Source organism: Fringilla coelebs (genome assembly GCF_963513975.1).
Source record: "Fringilla coelebs genome assembly, chromosome: Z".
Lineage (NCBI taxonomy): Eukaryota > Metazoa > Chordata > Aves > Passeriformes > Fringillidae > Fringilla > Fringilla coelebs.
This window is the reverse complement of record NC_140031.1, coordinates 25,189,789-25,207,792: the sequence shown is the minus strand read 5'-3', so window position 1 is coordinate 25,207,792 and position 18,004 is coordinate 25,189,789. Positions and strand designations below refer to the sequence as shown.

General features: G+C 43.5%; 1 protein-coding gene across 1 annotated transcript; it reads right to left on the bottom strand.

Annotated features, from left to right (window-relative positions):
- Window positions 1–2,719: 2,719 nt before the first annotated feature.
- On the bottom strand, window positions 2,720–15,683 carry ENC1 (ectodermal-neural cortex 1). Its single transcript, XM_084224917.1, has 3 exons — window positions 15,586–15,683; window positions 9,162–10,975; window positions 2,720–5,723 (listed from the first exon to the last, which is right to left on the bottom strand). Exon 2 carries the CDS (start codon window positions 10,961–10,963, stop codon window positions 9,194–9,196), a length of 1,770 nt encoding a protein of 589 aa, XP_084081043.1. The 5' UTR covers window positions 10,964–10,975; window positions 15,586–15,683; the 3' UTR covers window positions 2,720–5,723; window positions 9,162–9,193.
- Window positions 15,684–18,004: the final 2,321 nt, after the last annotated feature.

Here is an 18,004-nt window from a genome sequence, read left to right as displayed (position 1 = left end):
AAGAAACTCCTGTGGCTTTGCCTCCTTCATAGCTCCCCATTGCTTCAGAGATACAGATTATGGTTTCTAGGGTAACTAGACACACACACTCAAAAAAAGGACACATTGTCTAGTTTGGTTTCCTGAGAGTGTCAGAGCATTGTCAGGCCAGAAGCATTGCCTAACATAATTATGAAAGAGATTTGTAATTTATTTAGCCACTTATTTTAATTCACGCCTTATGTACCATGTTTTGTTTTAAGGGTAATTATCATATTTAAATATAGCTTTTCTAACAAATAGTGAAACTTTAAAATCCAGACCGTTATTAAAGCCACACAGAGGACAGATGGTTTTTGTGTATTGTGTATGTGCATATGCTACTACTGAGTGAGTTTGTATTTGGCTTAATGTCACACACAAACATAAACATTTGAATAAACATATGACTTTTCTGCAGTGTTTATGTTTCTGTAGGGTTTACATGCATACATACACCCAGACCATTTCACAGCCTTTCACACTCTAGAGGGGAGTAAATTATGCATGTAAGGGCCAAAAATGAGGCCATGCTGGGTAAAACTGGGGACTAATCATCCTTTACAACAAAAGGGACTTGTCTGGTATTTTCCAGCCAGGGTTATGGGCACATGTATGTGTTCCTATGTGCTGTGGCTCTGATAGAATTCTGCTCCTTTTTTTTTCTTTTTTTGAGACCAGGAGACACCAGGCACCTCCTGCAAAGCCCAGAGGGCACTGTCACCAGGAAGGGCTGTGGGCACACCAAACATTTTTCACCAAACATTTTTCTGCTACCCTCTTCTCTCTGCACTCCCAAAGCTTCATGTTGTTGCATCTGAAGAAGCTGCATGATTCCACCTTTTCAGGACCCATCTTTCCCACTTACCAAGGTCTGTGTCACTCAGGGACAGCATTCCTTCCTCCCTCCACTTTCATCAGCATTTAGGTCATTGATGCCAGGTCATGCAACCGGTTATCTGTCTGCCCAGCTACCAAGGACCTAAAGGCTGATGTTACTCATTGCTCTGGCTGGGACAATGGCACTATACCAAACTGTATTTGGGCGTGTTCCCAGGTATAGAACAGACTGTCAGTTCTCCTCAGTCATTTGAGAGCCCCAGCATGGTTTTGGCCCATGCAAACTCGCACTCCTCTGCGGTGTTCCCGGGTAGGGCTCAGGAGCCAGAGCACTCCAGCAGCCACTCCAAGCAGTTTGCATGCAGCCACCCTGTCTTGCCAGGACAAGAGGCTGCTCAAAGGGCTCAAGGCTGTTTCCTGCCAGCTGGCCTCCACGCCAGACCATCCCCAGGCATATTCAATTTACTAGCATAAACACGGCCTTTGAGACTTTCACAGGTCAGGGCTGATCACCCCAGGATGCTTGATGAAGCTGCAGTCAATGCTAATGAGCTGATTTTTTTCTAATCATTCAAGGCATTTAGTTTCCACATTTACTATGAACAAAGCAAATGCCTTGCAGATGTCTTGTACAGATCATCAGTTGTTTAAAACCTAAATGTAATTAGTTTTTGACACTCTCACCATAAATATCAGAACCTCCAGTATGAGAAAACTTCCAAGCAAAGGAGTTTGAATCCATGACCAGATAGACTAAGTAACTCAGTGCCCTAAAATGACATCAGCTGAATCACTCTGCAGCAATTTCATGCCCAGTGCTGCTGTAAGCATCCCATCCCCTGGTGAAATCCAAATAAAGGAAACCAACCCAGGTTACTGTCCAGCAAAGATCTTGCAATAAGCACAGAAACTAATTTAACCTTACCTTGCTCTGTGGAAAGGCTGATTTCTTCTGTTATTCTTCATATTCAAAGATTCTCTGTGTCCCACTCCCCCAGCCAAAACTGATGGCAAATATCTCAAACACAGCTTAACCAAGCCGTGCCAAGGCCAAAAATTTAATTTAATAATACGGCCCCAACTCTTTGGAGCAAAGAAAGACCACAAAGAAACCTGTGGCTTTTCACAGGCCAGCTGCAGGAGTTATAACAGAGGTAATTTAGAAGATTTCAGAAAACTTGCTATATCTGGACAGTGTTCATCATCTCTTTCAGGCTAGACAGGTGCTAAGCCAATGTAGAAAATCCAAAGCATTAAAATGGTATTTAAACAAACAAACAGCCAAACTAAAAAACCCACCCAAAACTAAGAATGTATACACAAAAATATAAGATGAAAAGTTCAGAGAGTCAGAGTTTGACTACACATGTATATAGAACAATTGGAATGTTTTACACGCAGCCAGGATTTTCTGACTTGAGAATAATTAGAAAGGACTCAAGATGCCTAATTCCACTTCCAAGTGGTATCAGGCACTAACTAAACTGTACTGCAAGCACTAACAAACTTGCATTTCCTGTTCTTAAATGTTTTGAGGCTCTCTGAGTTTTAACTCCTGAACTTTGAGATAGAGATCATAGTAAGAGCAGCAGAAGAGAACAAAGGGAAGGAAAGCGCAGCTGAAGCAGAAGCTTAAACCAAAGCATTTAATTGCATGCTGCTGATGTGCTTCTTTTAAGAGGACATGAAAAAGGGCATTAAAAAGGATTCAAAGCATTTAGTGGTGAGGAAAGAGGGGAGGAAGAGACAACACTTCAAATAAACATTCCATGGAGAGGAAATATCTAATAATTTATTGACCTTCAGTTTCACATTGTGAAAAAAAAGTGAGTTTTACAAAATCTTAAGACATAGTAGCAAACAACATAGACAGCTTTACTTCTTCACCTGCAGTTTTCTTTTAGCACATGAACCACATCTTCAGTGGCCAGGAATGGGAACATTATTCTGTTCTAATCACTCTTATTCAGACAGGTGTCAGACATATAGAAAAGGGGCTGCACAATTACACCAGAAGAGGAAGGCTGTCTTTTGTTATATGTTTCTACAGTAACCAGCCTGCAAAATAAGAGGAACCTTCCCATCTTATGCCAGGGTTTTTGTGTGCACTCTGCTGTGAACTGCTTCTAAGTCTGGGGTGTTTTGCAGGGCTGAAATGGTCAAATAGTCAGCCAGGATTCCCACAACAATTCATAGAGCAAGAGCCTCGTGCAGTCCCTGCAGAGCCAGAGGCCCACCCTGACTTCAGCTTCCTTCAGCCTACACACAGGAATTAACTGAGGACTTGAAGGCAGACCGCAAGTTTGGAAACAACTGCAGAAAATTCATCCCACTTTTGGAAGCTGAATGGTGCTACAAAACAGATTTCATAAGCTAAATAGTCAGATGCAAGGCAGCTTCACCTCTGGACTCTGATCAGCTTGACAGAGAACACATATCTCAAAGCTACATGTCCCTATTCAAACACAGGGGCCCCTGGGGACCCAGTTCTTTACTTCCTGGTACCTTATGTAGTTGCTAGTGCCTGGGGAGAGGACATGCAAAACACAGGAAGTCTGATTTTACGGCTCACTTTACTCCTGAGAGTGATCCACAAGATGAAATACCAACAAAAATTCAAGGCTGTTTGCTTTAACATAGTAACCTGTGCAGGTACAGGGACATAGAAAGGAGACCTATCCTAATCTGTTTTCCTATTGCTAAAGGTTGTCTAAGTGGGGGCAACGGTAGAGAGGCTGTGGGTTTAAATACTTTTTTAATCTACCACTTCAAGGAATCAGTTTCATCAGTGGAACTATAATTTTATCACGCCTAGCTGGAACCCACCCTTTCAAAAACTGCAAATGAGTGCTTATTAATTCATGTTCTCTCAGTATTCACAGAACTCCAAATACTTTATTTCTGAAATGTAAAGAGTCTACTCCAAACAGCAAATCAAATGTAAGGCAGCGCAGAGAAACTTCCAGTGACCAATGTAAACACTTTCAGATGACAAAACTTTCACAAATACAGCTACATCACTTTCACACAGAGAAAGGCAAGCATCACATTGTTTTGCATGCACACATGCAGCTGTTTACTTATACCACAGCACACACCAACCATGTTACTGAATGTGCCAGTTTAAGTGGGCTCCAGAAACATTTAAGAAAAAACACAACACAATACAAGCTTCATTACAGGATCTGGCAAAGAAAGTACCTGTGAAACACAAGCTTCTGAAATTCCTAAGAAAAAGAGTAGCTTCATCTCTGTCCAAAGACCAGAATAATAAGAAACAATTTCATTTAAAAATCAAAGTTTGGTTTCTCAGGATTATTTGAGGCTTCTGAGCAACCAACTGATTAAAGACACACCTGGAAAACAAAAATAAAAAGCAGCAAAGTTTGAGGGCTTTTTTTTTCTTTTTAAGATAAGAGGTTTGAAATTCATTTTCTATCCCCATAAGAATTTTTCTAGAGCACTTGGGTCTTTGACATCTGGCCACTCAGATGATCTGAAATCCAGATGAACGAGGCAATCCAGTCAGTGCAAAATTGCTGCTCTTTCTTCTTTTTTTTTTTTCCTAAGACTTCATCATTAACCTATGTTGAGGTTTCCTTTTTTGTTTTTATTCTTGAATCACCATTCTCCACTCCTTCAGGACAATGTAGCTATATCATAGGTAACCCTCCTCCAACCCAATAAATAAATAAATAAGTTTGGACAATGACTTCATCTGGGCTTGGTATCCAGAAGCTCTTCCACAGTATTTGCGTTGCAATCAGGAAGCTGCACAAAGCGAGTGTTGCAAGAGACTTTGGCTATTTCCAGGTTAGAAATTGAAAGGCATGACCAACAAATGAAATGTTGCAAGGACACCATCTACAAGACACACCACATGCAACCTGGGGAGCTGGTGGCCTGAGAAAGTGACCTCCATGGCTTCTTCCTTTAGTACATGTGTAATTTTAAATCCTGTCTTGTAATCCTTCCATTTCCGACTGGGAAGCCACTCCTCCCTCCCACCTCCAACTGTTACCCAATAGTTTTCCTTCTTTGTGCAGCAGAGCAAGTCAGCAATCACAATATGTGCAAAACATACAATTCACACAAGCCCTTGCAACATGAAGACAATTGCAGGCATTGTTCCAGCATGCAAGCACTGAACAATAAATAACTATATCTACAACAAGTAACATAATAGGAAAGGGACAGACTGAATTATAAATACAGGGAAGAACAGGAACAATGAGCATTTTGGGGCTGTAATGTTTGTTCCCCAAAGTTGCAAAAACATTTCACCACTGGTCCTTATGAAGCAGAAGGTCACTCACTGCACACAGGACAATGCAACACAGGGTGTAACAGATCCTGTAGGCACTGCCCACAGGCAAGCACACTCCAGTCAGCAGAGTTCAGCAGCAATGCCACTGTATCTTCATTCACACCAGCATCTTGCTGTTTCAGACCTGGCCTGCTGCCCCTGCAGCTGGCGCTGGCACTTCAAACCACCACAAAGAGAGGTGACAAGCATTTCTAATTTCACATAAAAACAGTGGGGTCCATGGAAATCAAGTGATGTGTGGTGCACGGCTAAGAGACGTTCTGTCTCTGTTTTTTTCATCTTTGAAGGACTGATTAACATGGGCATTAATCCACAATTACTAGCACAGGGACAGATCAGAAGTTTGTCCATTCATATTTAAACGGCATGTTGAAGCACTGAAGACAGGGTTTCTTCTCCCATTCCTTCATGTCTAGGTTGGATAATTTACAAGGTGCAGATGATTTTCTTCAAATGCAAGAAACGCTGAATGATTTTTCTTCATAAAAACTTCTCCAGATCTGAGGTTCCAATTATCTTCTCCAAATAAAGGAGTAAACTAAAAGCATGGGAAGAGGTGGAGGGAAAGGAGAAATTACTTAAAAGGTTTTGCTGCAACAATATACCATAAGGTTTTTGTTAGATGTCAAAGAAAACCCAAAAGCTAGGCTTAGGATACAATCCAGCTGATGGACTTCCCTGCCAACCCTGAGCCTCAAGGTTCTTGTGCAATACCCAACTACTAATACATAAACGAGTCAAGAACATAGTTATTTAGGGACAGATTCTGACTTTATTATTCTATTAACATTACTCTGCAAACCATCCTATTGACTGCAAAAAGACTGATTAATGTTTTGGGTATAAATTCAGTCACTTGAAACTTAAATCAAAGTGGCCTGATACACTTCAAAGTGATAACTGTATCCTGCATATTTCCACATTTTCACGTTCCCCCAAAACCTTGAAAAGTTTGCAGACTTGTATTAAGCAAACAACCTTTTGTAACTTCTCTTTCACAAAAAACCACATGAACACTCAGCATAGAGGTTTTTCTATACTCAGCCAAAACCAACCTGGTTGGAGCCAAGCAGAAGGGAGGCTGAAGGCGTCTTGTCCCAATACCTCTGATCACCTTAACAAATTCTGAATTGAATTTACTCAGAACAGAGAGCGCCATAGAATTCCCAAACTTAAAATACACCTACTCTTAATTTAGGCAGAATTCTGCCCAATTTCTTTTTAAACAGCAACATACCATCCACCAATAAATACATCCTAGAGTCCTTTACAAAATCAATTATTCAATGAGAAACTCAGCCTTTGGATGCTGAGATTGTGCTTTGCTTTTTCACTGTGAAGCTGTATCAAAATTCCAGCTACCAAACCATCATCAGTTCATCACAGTTTCTGACAGCACTGCTAGAATTTAGAAGGCAAATCCTACTTCATTACAATGCAAATGAGCTCTAGCGCACTCACACATCCTTTGAGCACCACATCTCTCTCAGCCTGTGATGTCTAAGAACAACAGAGAACATTCACAGGAAATAACCCAGCCTACATAACAGCCCACAGTGTTTTTGCAAGTGTGGGCTATATTTTTTAAAGTCTAAAAAAAGGGTCCACTCAGTGTTGATTAGTCTTTTCTAGGCATTCTTCAGTATAGCACGACATTCTCCCATCTAAACAGACAATCAACACTGAAGTCAAAACAGTGTTTCTTGTCATGGGATGAACTTAAAAAAAAAGCTATAAATAATTCCAAAACAGAGGGGAAAAAACCCAACCCAAAACTCCCAAGTTTGAGGAACAAGACAAAGCAGACTGAAGTCTTCCTAAAAGCTGTCAGACTGGGGCCACACAGCACCATGAAAACAGAGTAATCACAAGTAATTTCCTTTTTGGCCCTCCCACCCACTGGCAAAGCAGCAGGAGTCAGAAGGAAAAAAAACAACCCACTTACTGGATGAGCACACAGCACTGGAGAGATTTCAGACTACAGCTACATTCAGTTATCTTGTGTGCTAGTTAAGCCAGATATCTTGTGTGTTAGTGAAGATAAAATAATGGCTTTTAACAAGATACTGCAGAGTAAAGGAAAGTTTTTTGCACCGTTATATTCTGAGAACTCTTTTTCAAAATAAAACACTCCCTCATGCACTGTAAACTCCAGAACAATTAAGTGAGACTCAGAAGAGTAAGTCAATATTTTTCTTGGCACAGACCTGAGTCTGGGCATTCAATACTCCTGTTCTGATAACACTGAGAACTGCATAAAGTCAGTAATAATACAAATTAACTGAAGATATCGAGATGTAGTTCCCAGCTAGGGAGGAAGCTGACACACAGAAATGAGGGCTTCCATTTGCTGTTGTGGGGCAATTATGGCCAGTAACCGGGAGCTGGTAAGTCTCTAGAGTTTCCTCTGCTTTCCGAAGAAAAGTCTGGAAAAACAGAGTGGAGAGAGGGCAGAGGGCAGAGTGTTTTCAAGGCAAACAACCACCTGAGAGCAGAGCAACATGGCACAACACTGCCCAGTTTCACAGTAGATTACAAAGCTGAGCTGCTGCTTTGCATGGGCCCAACCTTGTATTCTTTACTCAATCAAAACTCCCAGTCAACTGAAAGACAACTACAGGAGTAACTGGCTGCCCTATCTACACTGCTTCAAAGACCTTTGGGGTTTGCATTTACTGCAAGAGTCAGGCAAATGTCTACTGCTGCAAAAAACACCAAAAAACGTTCCCAATGATCTCTCCCAATCAGAAGAAACTAGAGAAGTCTTTACACACAATTTCTTTTTCCTATATTCTGGAGAACCTCTTCAGCCTGAACTTTTAGGTAACCCAGAGGCAAATAACTATCTTTTGCAGTTTAATTACTGCAACTGTATTTATTTGCCTTTTTCTTATAACCTGCCTGTCTTCATGGGTACAACATACACTGCTCAAATCCAAAAAGAAACTACCATTCACAGGGCATTGATTATTTAGGATCAAGGACATCACTATATCAGTTACAGTTACTGGCAGTAACTGATTTTGTACTAAAGCCATAAGGAGGAAATGGGGAATAAAAGCAACGCAACCCAAATGGGAGTCTACCAGGTTTGTTGCAAAATACACAGATTAATAGCAAAAATCTTCCCCCCTCCTCCCAAAAATAAGAAATGCACAACAACCCATCAAGCAAGACCAAATTCAGACTTGCTTGTGAGAAGATACAATGCTGAAGTTGCATCTGGTAAGAACCTGGCCCATTATGTATAATTAAATTGTTTTGGAACAGTGTGTGCTATAGACTAGTAATTATTTCAGGCTGCAATATTAATTACATATCTTCCTGACACTATACCTAGTTCAACATATATAAGCATAAGTATTTTGAAAAGTCTGCATTTTAAAGTGTTACAATAGAGAAAATGCAACCTTAGTCCAAGAAGATGCAACCACGCTGTGTAGCTGAGATTGAAAATTAGGCCTGAACTCCCTGTAAAACACCTATCATAAGACAGCAGCTTTCTCTAAAGGCTGTCTGCATGAAAATTCAAGTGAATTCACTACTGGGCTTCAGATCAGAATTTACTGTATCTTTTTCGGTACTGCTACTGGATGCAGTGACCTAGTCTCAGTCATCAAACGGCAGTGGAACCTTTGTGTAACATGCATTTAGTACTTAAGAGCCAGAGTCAATTTTCAAAAGATTATCTGCATTTCCACACAGGTTGAAAATGTTATTTTTGCTCAGTCCTTTACTTCTAAATCATACAGGAAAAGGCCTTGTAAAGGCTGGTACATGATATGCGGCAAACTACTTCCAGGATGTGGTGCTGTCACAGATGCAGCACCTGGCTTTCAACAGCCCATGAACATATGTGTTTCAGGTGATCCAGATGTAAAACTGCATCCAACATACTCACCCCTCCTCAGAGCTGCTGCTGAAAACTTTTTTGAAAAGCATTATTGCAGTGAAATTCAAAGGCGTTATATCTTACCTGATAACTTGTCATTGCCAACATATACACAATTAAGAGGGGAGGTGTTTCCATGTGCTGACAAATGCCGTGGGAATTAACGAATACGGCACAGTTGTTATGCTGTTCCATGCATCTAACGTGGGATCGTAGCAGTCCAATGTCTTGCACCTCTGAATGCCAAAGTAGCCTCCAACCACATACAATTTGTTTCCAGACGCCACTGCATGGCAGCTCATTCGCTTTGCTGTCACATCTCCCACCTTAGTCCACTGGTATGCCTCACTGTTGAATTTATAAGCAGAGCATGCGGAGAATTCAGTATCTCCACCCATAATAAAAATCTGGTTTCCCAGAACAGCTGCAGCTGTGTAGCGCCAGGGCTGGGGGCAGGTGGCTGGTACAGTCCATCTGTTTTCACACTGATCGTAGCACTGGACTTTGGGCAGCTTGTCATGGCTAACGCTGGTACCACCAAAAGCAAACAGCTTCAGCTTCGCGCTGACTACCGCCGCATTGCTTACTCCCTCTCGCAGCGGGGCAACCATGGTCCATTTGTTGGTCACGGGGTCATACTGTTCTACTTGCTTTAGGGATACTGAAGGGGAAGCTGGAAGGCAACCAGTTGCTGCAGTGTGCCCCCCTACTACGTACAAACAGTGCTTAAGTTCAGCAGAGCCATGGCCAAACCTAGCTACCAGCATGGGAGCAGCCTTCGACCACTCCTCATGAAGGGTGTCATACACCCACACGTCTTTGGAGACTCCATTTTCTGATCCTCGTCCCCCAGTGATATACACCTTGCAGCCTATGGCACAAGCACTGAACTCTTTCCGTGGGCTTGGAATGTCAGCCTTTGGAATAATCTCCTTTGCCTTTTGATCCACCAAATACAGCTTGTCACACATAAAGGTTTGGCCACCCAAAAGAAAAAGTGAATGGCCAGTTTTTCGGGGTCTGGCACACAAGCTGGTGACCACTCCATCATTCTGTAAGATCTTCAACTTGCATCTTATTGATTCTTCTACAATCTCCTTGCTTTTCCTTTGCTTGGTGATAAGTTCTTCCATGGCCACGTTCTCCATAAGGTATATGGCTGGCAGGAGGGCCAGTCTCACTGTCTGCAGTAGCTCTGGCAGGTAACAGTGACGCTTACTCAGGTCATAGTTGACCCAGCTGATAGCTGATTCATATACCAGCCTTTCATCTTCAGTTTCTAATTCTTCACTGGAAAGGAGCTGCACTACCATGTCTTTTCGCAGCTGGAGGAAGTCTTCGCTTTTACTGATACTCTGGAAGTTGCTAAGGCACATCCTCCAAGAGAGCTCATACAGCTTGGTACACTGATGAGCATCTGACAGCAGCAGCATACCAAGACAGTTGGTGGGATGAAGGTTTTTCTCCAGAAACTCTGCACAAGCATCCCGAATGTCCTGAAACTCCAGCATGTCACCAGCCTCCAGCAGTGACTCTGCATTTTCCTCATTGATGATAACTCTGGAGGAATATGCATAGTCCAGAAGAAGCTCTAGGACTTCTGGGTGAATAGAATTGTGAAAGTTGACTTCACTGTCCTGGCTCTCTTTCAGTCCTCCGCTGAACATTGCTTCAAAATAGCGGCTACAAGCAGCTAGAACTGCTCTGTGGCAGGGGAACGACCTGTTTCCAGCATGGAGAAGTACATCTGTAAAGAGACGCTGCTGACGGAGGAGGTTTAGGTGAGTAAGGACACTATCAGCATAGGATGACTTGTGGAACAAGTATATGTTTATGGAGCCAGTGCTGGCCCTAGACTTGCGATTTTCATGCATGCTGACCGACATTTTCTTTCACACCTATAAGCAAAGAAAAAAATTAAAATAAATAAAAGTCAAAACCATTTTTGGTTTTACATATCAAAAAGTGTGTCTATTGTTCACTATAGGATGGGGGAGAAAAAGCCTTAATTTACAGCTGAGCGGACAGAGAATTACATCTCCCTTTGGCATGCATTTATTTTTTTGTAAGCTGAGATTCATAAATGACATAGTCTAAATTTGTTGCCCAAGAGCAGGTTTATCTTGGGAAACCTGATCTCCAACTTTTATATTGCTATACAGTAAGCAAGTAAATTGGAGAAAGAAAATGAACCTGGACTGATTTTCTCACCCTTCCCCAACCTAGACCAGCTGATTCATTACATACATACACATGCACACGCTTGAAACATTCTCCTGTACTGAATCACAGCAGGAAGAGCTACCAGACAGAATACCTAAGGAATGTCAAAAGCTGCATAGAGAACAAAAACCTACTAATCCCATTAGGAAGCTTCCCTTTGGTATAGTGATTCCATATGCAACAACACAAAATGAAAAAAATAAAACCCATCCAAACTTTAAAATAAAACTCTGGTTTTATTTATACATACATTTAGACTTGTGTAACTGTAAAAAAAATAAGATTAGAAAAATCTACAGATTCCACCTTTATTCCACAGAATTCAGTGTCTGCTTCTTATAGTGATATAGCATATACATAGGCAGCGTCAGCAGAAAAACGTGTTTTGACCACCAGCTGAAGTCACTGAGATACTGCCTCTGAAGCCAGCTAGAGAGTCAGATCCTCAGAACTTGTTCATTCTGAACTTTTGAAGAGGCATAAAACTATCCTATCCTATCCTGCCCTATTCCTAACAAACAAAACCCTACTCAGATCCTGTTTAGAGGTGAATGTTACTGTTACATGCCATTATATGCAGGTCTATGTATAATTACAGCAAGTTTCCAGATTTAACTAAGAGTCAAGTCAGAATAGTATGGAGTATAGGGTAAGGGAGGAATATTGACAGCTATATAAATGCTAATGGCCAAAAAGCCACAGTGCAAATAGTAGGAGATGGAAAAAAAAGAACTCAGTATAAGCTGTGGCTGTGACTGGTACTGAAATGATCTCACTTCTCTCTCTTCAAACTGCAGAGAAAACTCAGCAAAAGCCAATAACCAAACTTGACTAATTACTATGCTATTTGCATGTCCAGAGTACCTTTTACTGCACTTTCAAATAAAGAACTGGCCAAAAGGTCTACCTGGAAAGCAAGCAATGTCCTAAGTCAGAGCACCTGGGGCCACTTGTGAAGGTTTTTAATGTGGATATACTTTGCTTTCACACAGACATTTTCATATACTTAAGCATCTTTAAGCAGTATTGAATTGCAGAATTTCATTCCCACACTTCATGCTTCAAGATAGTACAAGAGTTTAACAAGCCTCAAAACCAGCATTTTTAATAGACTTATTTTTCTCAATTCATATTACCAGAAACATTGAGAAAATCAAAACCACACGTTTAATTTGGACAGCAGACTCCATTTCAGAACAAGCAATCTGTGTATATAGAACATGCAACACCTGCAGCCCAACTGCAGCACAGCCAGTACCTTCATCCACACTCTCTGTGCTAATATAATTGATTCACCATATTGAACAACAGCAAGTCTGTGTTACACCTTTCCCTCCAGTTACACCAAAAAAAAAGCCCTTAAACCCAACTTAAAGAATAGAGGGACACCTTACTGTAAAGCTACCATAGCCCACCTCCTTTAATATGAAACACAATTTGCCCTATGAAGTTTAACTGGGATTGAAAACAGCAAGCAACACTGCCCAATATACAGTGCACAATCCAAAGTCCTCCAAAACAGAGAGGAGTCCTACACATCAGAGCTACAAGGAAGAGTATCTGTCTCACTCTACCTAAGCAAAGAGATCATGCCAGTGCTCCCTAGGCCCACCTATTGAAAGCACTAAGCACAGAACAACTTAAGTCAGCTGGTATGTCTTCAAAACACAAACTCTTTTACAAGGAAAATTAAATGACCTTTAATGAAGCTGTATTGTCTGGCAAAAAAATACCCAGATGGCATTCGAAGATCTTGAGCACTAATCTCAGACTAAAATAACCCACTTAACCTAGGGCCAAAAATAAGATACTGACCATTTACAAGTTGAAATCTCCCGGAACTGAAGGATTACAGAAAGGTCATGGCCTGGAATACTAGTATACAAGCAGTTTGATGACACAAATAAGAAGCTGAACACTTTACTGTCAAATTTTTCAAACTTTTCCAGGTACTTTACTGTCTTAAATGCTGTTATGATGCAAGGAACAGTATTCACTGGATCTCTACAGGTAGGTTTTCCTCACACTGAGGACTTACTCTTTCAAGGTTCCTCACCAGGGAGCAGGACAGGAGCTAAACCCCCCCACTGATCAGAGACAACAGAATAACCAATATCTGAATATGCTCACTGTCCCCCACACTCCATTCCAGTTAATTAAACGTGAGTGTAGACATCACAGTCCAGGCATGTCAGAATCTCTATGAAAACACAGGTTCACTTTTTTGCCCCCACATATTGGGGGAATTCAGAGTTTACTGAAAACTTTCTTTCATCATGCACACAGGGTTCAGGAATAGGGCAGGTAAAGTTCATATCAGAGGCTGCAGATGCAGGGATTTAGATCTTTCACCAGGCTCTGTAGTCCCATAAGTAACGCTTGTTCAGCACCATTCAGGATGAGCCCATAACCACAACAAAATAGAGGCAAACATAAAAAACCCACCCTGCAGTTATGCATACAGTGGAGGCTAGTGAACTACAGACCACATGCAGAGGGGAGGAACAGATCCACTGTCTGTTACCCAAAGCCCACCCACAGACATGATAACAAATACCACTGTAATAAAAAAAAAAAATTGAATTAAATCCCCTCCCAAACAGCTACTGACTAAAGCACTCAGCATTACACCCTACTATAACAGAAGACTTAAATCTCTTGGTGAGAAGTAGATTTCACATATGCTGGTCTTGAACTGTTCCTGTAATATTGCCTTTATCATCACAATGTCATCTATTGAGAGGAATTCAAAATATGCCAATTCACATTTAAGATAAGCTAACATATTTCCCCAAACAGAACAAAGACATGTATCCATACACATCTTTTTCCTCCAGTGTCGTGCTGAGATGAGTTTGCACACAGACCAGCTGAACAACCACCCTTAGAAGCAAGTACCACCATTCACTAACAGGCAGTGTTTCTGCAAATTGCCTGAGTCTCTGTAAATTAGGTCAATCCAGAATCTTGGAAGAATACTAAAATGCAAAAATGACATCTCCAATTTCTCTGCTTGGTGTTGGAAATTATGCAAGCCTCAAATACTTCAGCAGAGGTAATTTACTGTCAGTGATCAAATGTTCATCTTGAATAATATTAGCCAATTCCCTTCAGGCATTTCTTTCCTTAGAAATAATATTTGTATGTAAAAGACAAGAAGTGGTCAGTAAATTACAGATATAGATTTTATCTAGGAACAGAGGTTGAACCAAGACTTTGATTTATAATTACACTTCAACAGGCTACTTGTCACAGCAGCCCAGTAGTAAACATTACTTTAAGACTAAACAACAGGCTCCTTGTCCTACTTAACAGTTCTATACCATGCAGGTCTCAGCCTAAATCAAATGAAAAATTAAGGATTTTCAAATTACGGATACATCCCTGATGCACGCTCATTTTAATGTGACTGTGTAATTACACAATGGTGGTTGCGTTTTTCCTTAGAATCAGTGAAACAACTGAAAGAGAGGAAATCTACTAATCATCCTATCGATGTAACACCGCTTTCCATTGCTAAATCTGCACCGATGCTATCAGTGTGGCAGAGGCAAACCGTGTGACACTGCCTAGAGTCTTCAAACTCAGGGGCTGCCTAGGACCTGCAGCGAGACAGAAAGCAGAACACGCTGCTCCTGCTAGGAATGCACTACAGTTCACCACATGCAAACAAAGAAACGCAACTCTGAATTCCCCTCAGTTCGCCCCATCAAAACGCCTAAATAACTCCGTCTCTGAGAAGAAACTTAAAGAGCTTCTTCCCAGACTGATATAAAAACCAGCGTGAGAAGCTAAAATGCATTTTGTTCGCTTTATAGAGCAATGACCACGTGAAAAAGTTTCTGTACCGGCTCAGGGAGAGCAGCGCCGCAGCCAGCTCAGGGAGCAGCGAGGCGCTGGCTCATTCCCTGCCCTGCCCGACGCCCGCTGAGGGATGCTCCAGACCGCTCGGGGCCCCAAGCAGGAAGCTGAAGCCCAGCTGGGAGGCTAGCAGCCTCGGTAACAGGAGCCCACGCTTTCCCAGGGCAGCCGAGTACAGGAGACAGCAAACCACCGCGAATGCCAACCCACCAGTGCCCCGCAGGTACCTGGCGGTCTGGACAGGGCGGAGGAGGGCCAGTCTCCGCCTGTGCCGGGGACCAACAAGGCAGCCCGGCTCCAGCCGAAGAAGCACCGCTGGAGAAGCAGCGCGGCGGCAGCTCTGACCCTCAGCTCTGCCCCGCCGCTGCCCTCCCGCCTCCCCCTCCGTGCCGGGCGCTGCACCGGGCCGGCGGCACCAACTTACAGCAGCGGCTCCCGGGCGAGCGCGGAGGTCCCTGGGCGACGCAGCGCCGCGCATGGGAGAGGAGCTGGGCTGTACAGGCTTGGCGGTGCCGCGGAGACGCGGCGGGCGAGCGGCAGCGCCGGGCGGAGCTGGTGCCGCTGGCGGGAGGCGGGTCGCGGAAGGAGGGCGGGAGGTAGGGAAGAGGGACAGAAGGACGGGAAGGAGCGGCTCCAGTTACTGCCGTCACGCCGACCGCAGCTCTGCTCCGGTGGCGGAGCGGAGAAGGGGTATATGGGCTGGGGGGGGGGCGGGGGGAAGCTTTATGCAAAGCCTGTGAGTGACAGGCAGGGGAGGGACGGCAGGACGAGGGCAGCGCGCTCGCAGTTGCTGTCCCGGCCAACGGCAGAGACGGTGCAGTGGGCGTCTCGTGTCGCCCCGGACGGGGCTGCTGGATGCCCTCTGCTTCCTGCCTTGCCTACCCTGCCTCGCACCCGACCGGGGCCCCGTGGGGCCCCGTGGGGCCGAGCGGAGCAGCCACTCGCTGTACGAGCTCCTGCGCCGGGTGAACAAGGGGTGCGCCCCGCCGCGCAGACCGAAACAGCTGCGCGGGATGGCGAGAGCCGCGCGGACGGGAGGGGTGCCGGTCCTCGTGGCGTGTCTCGTTGGGTGGCCAAGACCGAGCAAAGCAGACGGTGGGAAACTCCTCCTCGGCGCCTGGGCAGCGGCCGGGAGGGCGCGGAGGAACCCGGGCATCGCAGGCTCGGAGCCCGCCGCCGGCGGCCGGCGCTGCTCCTCCCGCGGGGCGGTGCCGCGGAGCTACCGCGGGCCGTGCGGCCACTACAATCTCGGGAGGCCTTCGCAGAGCTGCCAGTGAACTGCTCCCGCAGCACAGAGGGAAGCCTGGCTTTAATTATTTCCCAGTTAATTAAGTATGCGAAAAACGCATTTGTGCAAAAGGCCGATTTCAACAAAAAACATCTTCTAGACATAACAACAGTGTTTACATTATGGTATTGTGTGGCTCTGTACAAGAAAAACATAAGGTACCATGCTAAACATTGCACATACTGCTAGTTTACTATTTGCTAATATCACTTAAAGCAATGGTATTAGTCTAAAGAGGCTTTAAGGAAGATAGGAACAATTACACCAGCAGGAAGCTTTTTGAATATAATAATTTGGAGAATTTGATCACTCTTCATAATAAAATATCTCCTGTTGAAAAAAAGAACGCCCTGCAAGCAATTTGCTAACATGCAGAGCGTTATTTTTATTTGTGTTGCTGGACTCCAGAGTCTGCAGATTAGCACACACTTAGTGTACAGCAGGACACATCTGTAATTCTAGACATCCTGTGGGCATATGCAAGCCTGGAGAGCATAGCTGAGCAGGGAGCAGATTAAAGAGTAATTTGTTTCATAGATTATTTCTTTTTACAATATTATTTTATTACAACATGAAGGCTGCAGGTTGCATGGTCTAAAAATGTTGCACACCTGTATGTCATAAAGAATGTTTCAGAGTTGCTTAGGTGTGAGAAGCTGTTGTAAATTGTAAACAACCTTGCACAAGGGATATTCACGGACACCAATGTTCACTTGAGTCATGTACCTGTAGAGGATTTTGGATTAGACTGTGAATGTTCAACCTTTGTTGCACATTGTATTGTCCATGTTATGAGCCCAGGTTTTTCCTTTCATCTTAACACAACCATAAAATGCCTTGATCCTATTTTCCCATATTTCCCCCCAAGTAAACCTGAAGAGATTCCACCCAAATCCTGTCCATTATGGTGACTCTTCCACAATCTGGTGTCAGAAAGTAAGATTATCTGGGTCCTGGGGTGACTTTATGATGCTCATATCCCCATTCATCTGTTAGCCCAGAAATAAGTTTTGCACCTTAAGACTGGTTCCAAGATCAAAGAGGGGGAGAGAAGAAACACGCAGTTTGTGGTCAGAACCTCCACTTGCTCCCCCGCATCCTTCTCCTGGACTGTGTTGTCTGCAGACAGAGAGCGGGACGGAGCTCTCCTCTCATTTTTAGTTAGTTTTTTAACCAGCTGAGGCAGAACTTCCCTAAACTGTGGTTTCTCTTTTTACTGGAACTGTTCAAACCTGCTCTGGACTGAGCACCAAGTAGAGCACCAGCAGCTCGTACCTGTGGCCATCAGGCTGGGCATGGGCCGTGGCATTTCCAGTGCTGGAGAGACTGAAAACAGGCTGGGTGAGCTGAGCTACAGCCCACCAAGGGGACTTTCTAAGTTTGTCATCTCTTCAGATTGGCCAGATTGTTGTTTAATATTGTTCTTTTTTTTTTTGTGCTGGTGAATGCTTTGCCTTTGAAATAAACAGGTTTTTTCTACTTTTCTCCAAGGAAATCTTTTCCCAAACTGGTTGGGGGAGGGGCCACTTGGATTTGCTTTCTAGAGGTTTCCCAA

Bases quoted from the DNA above. Each gene is read 5' to 3' on its own strand.
- ENC1 (XM_084224917.1), bottom strand. From the start codon at position 10,963: ATGTCGGTCAGCATGCATGAAAATCGCAAGTCTAGGGCCAGCACTGGC.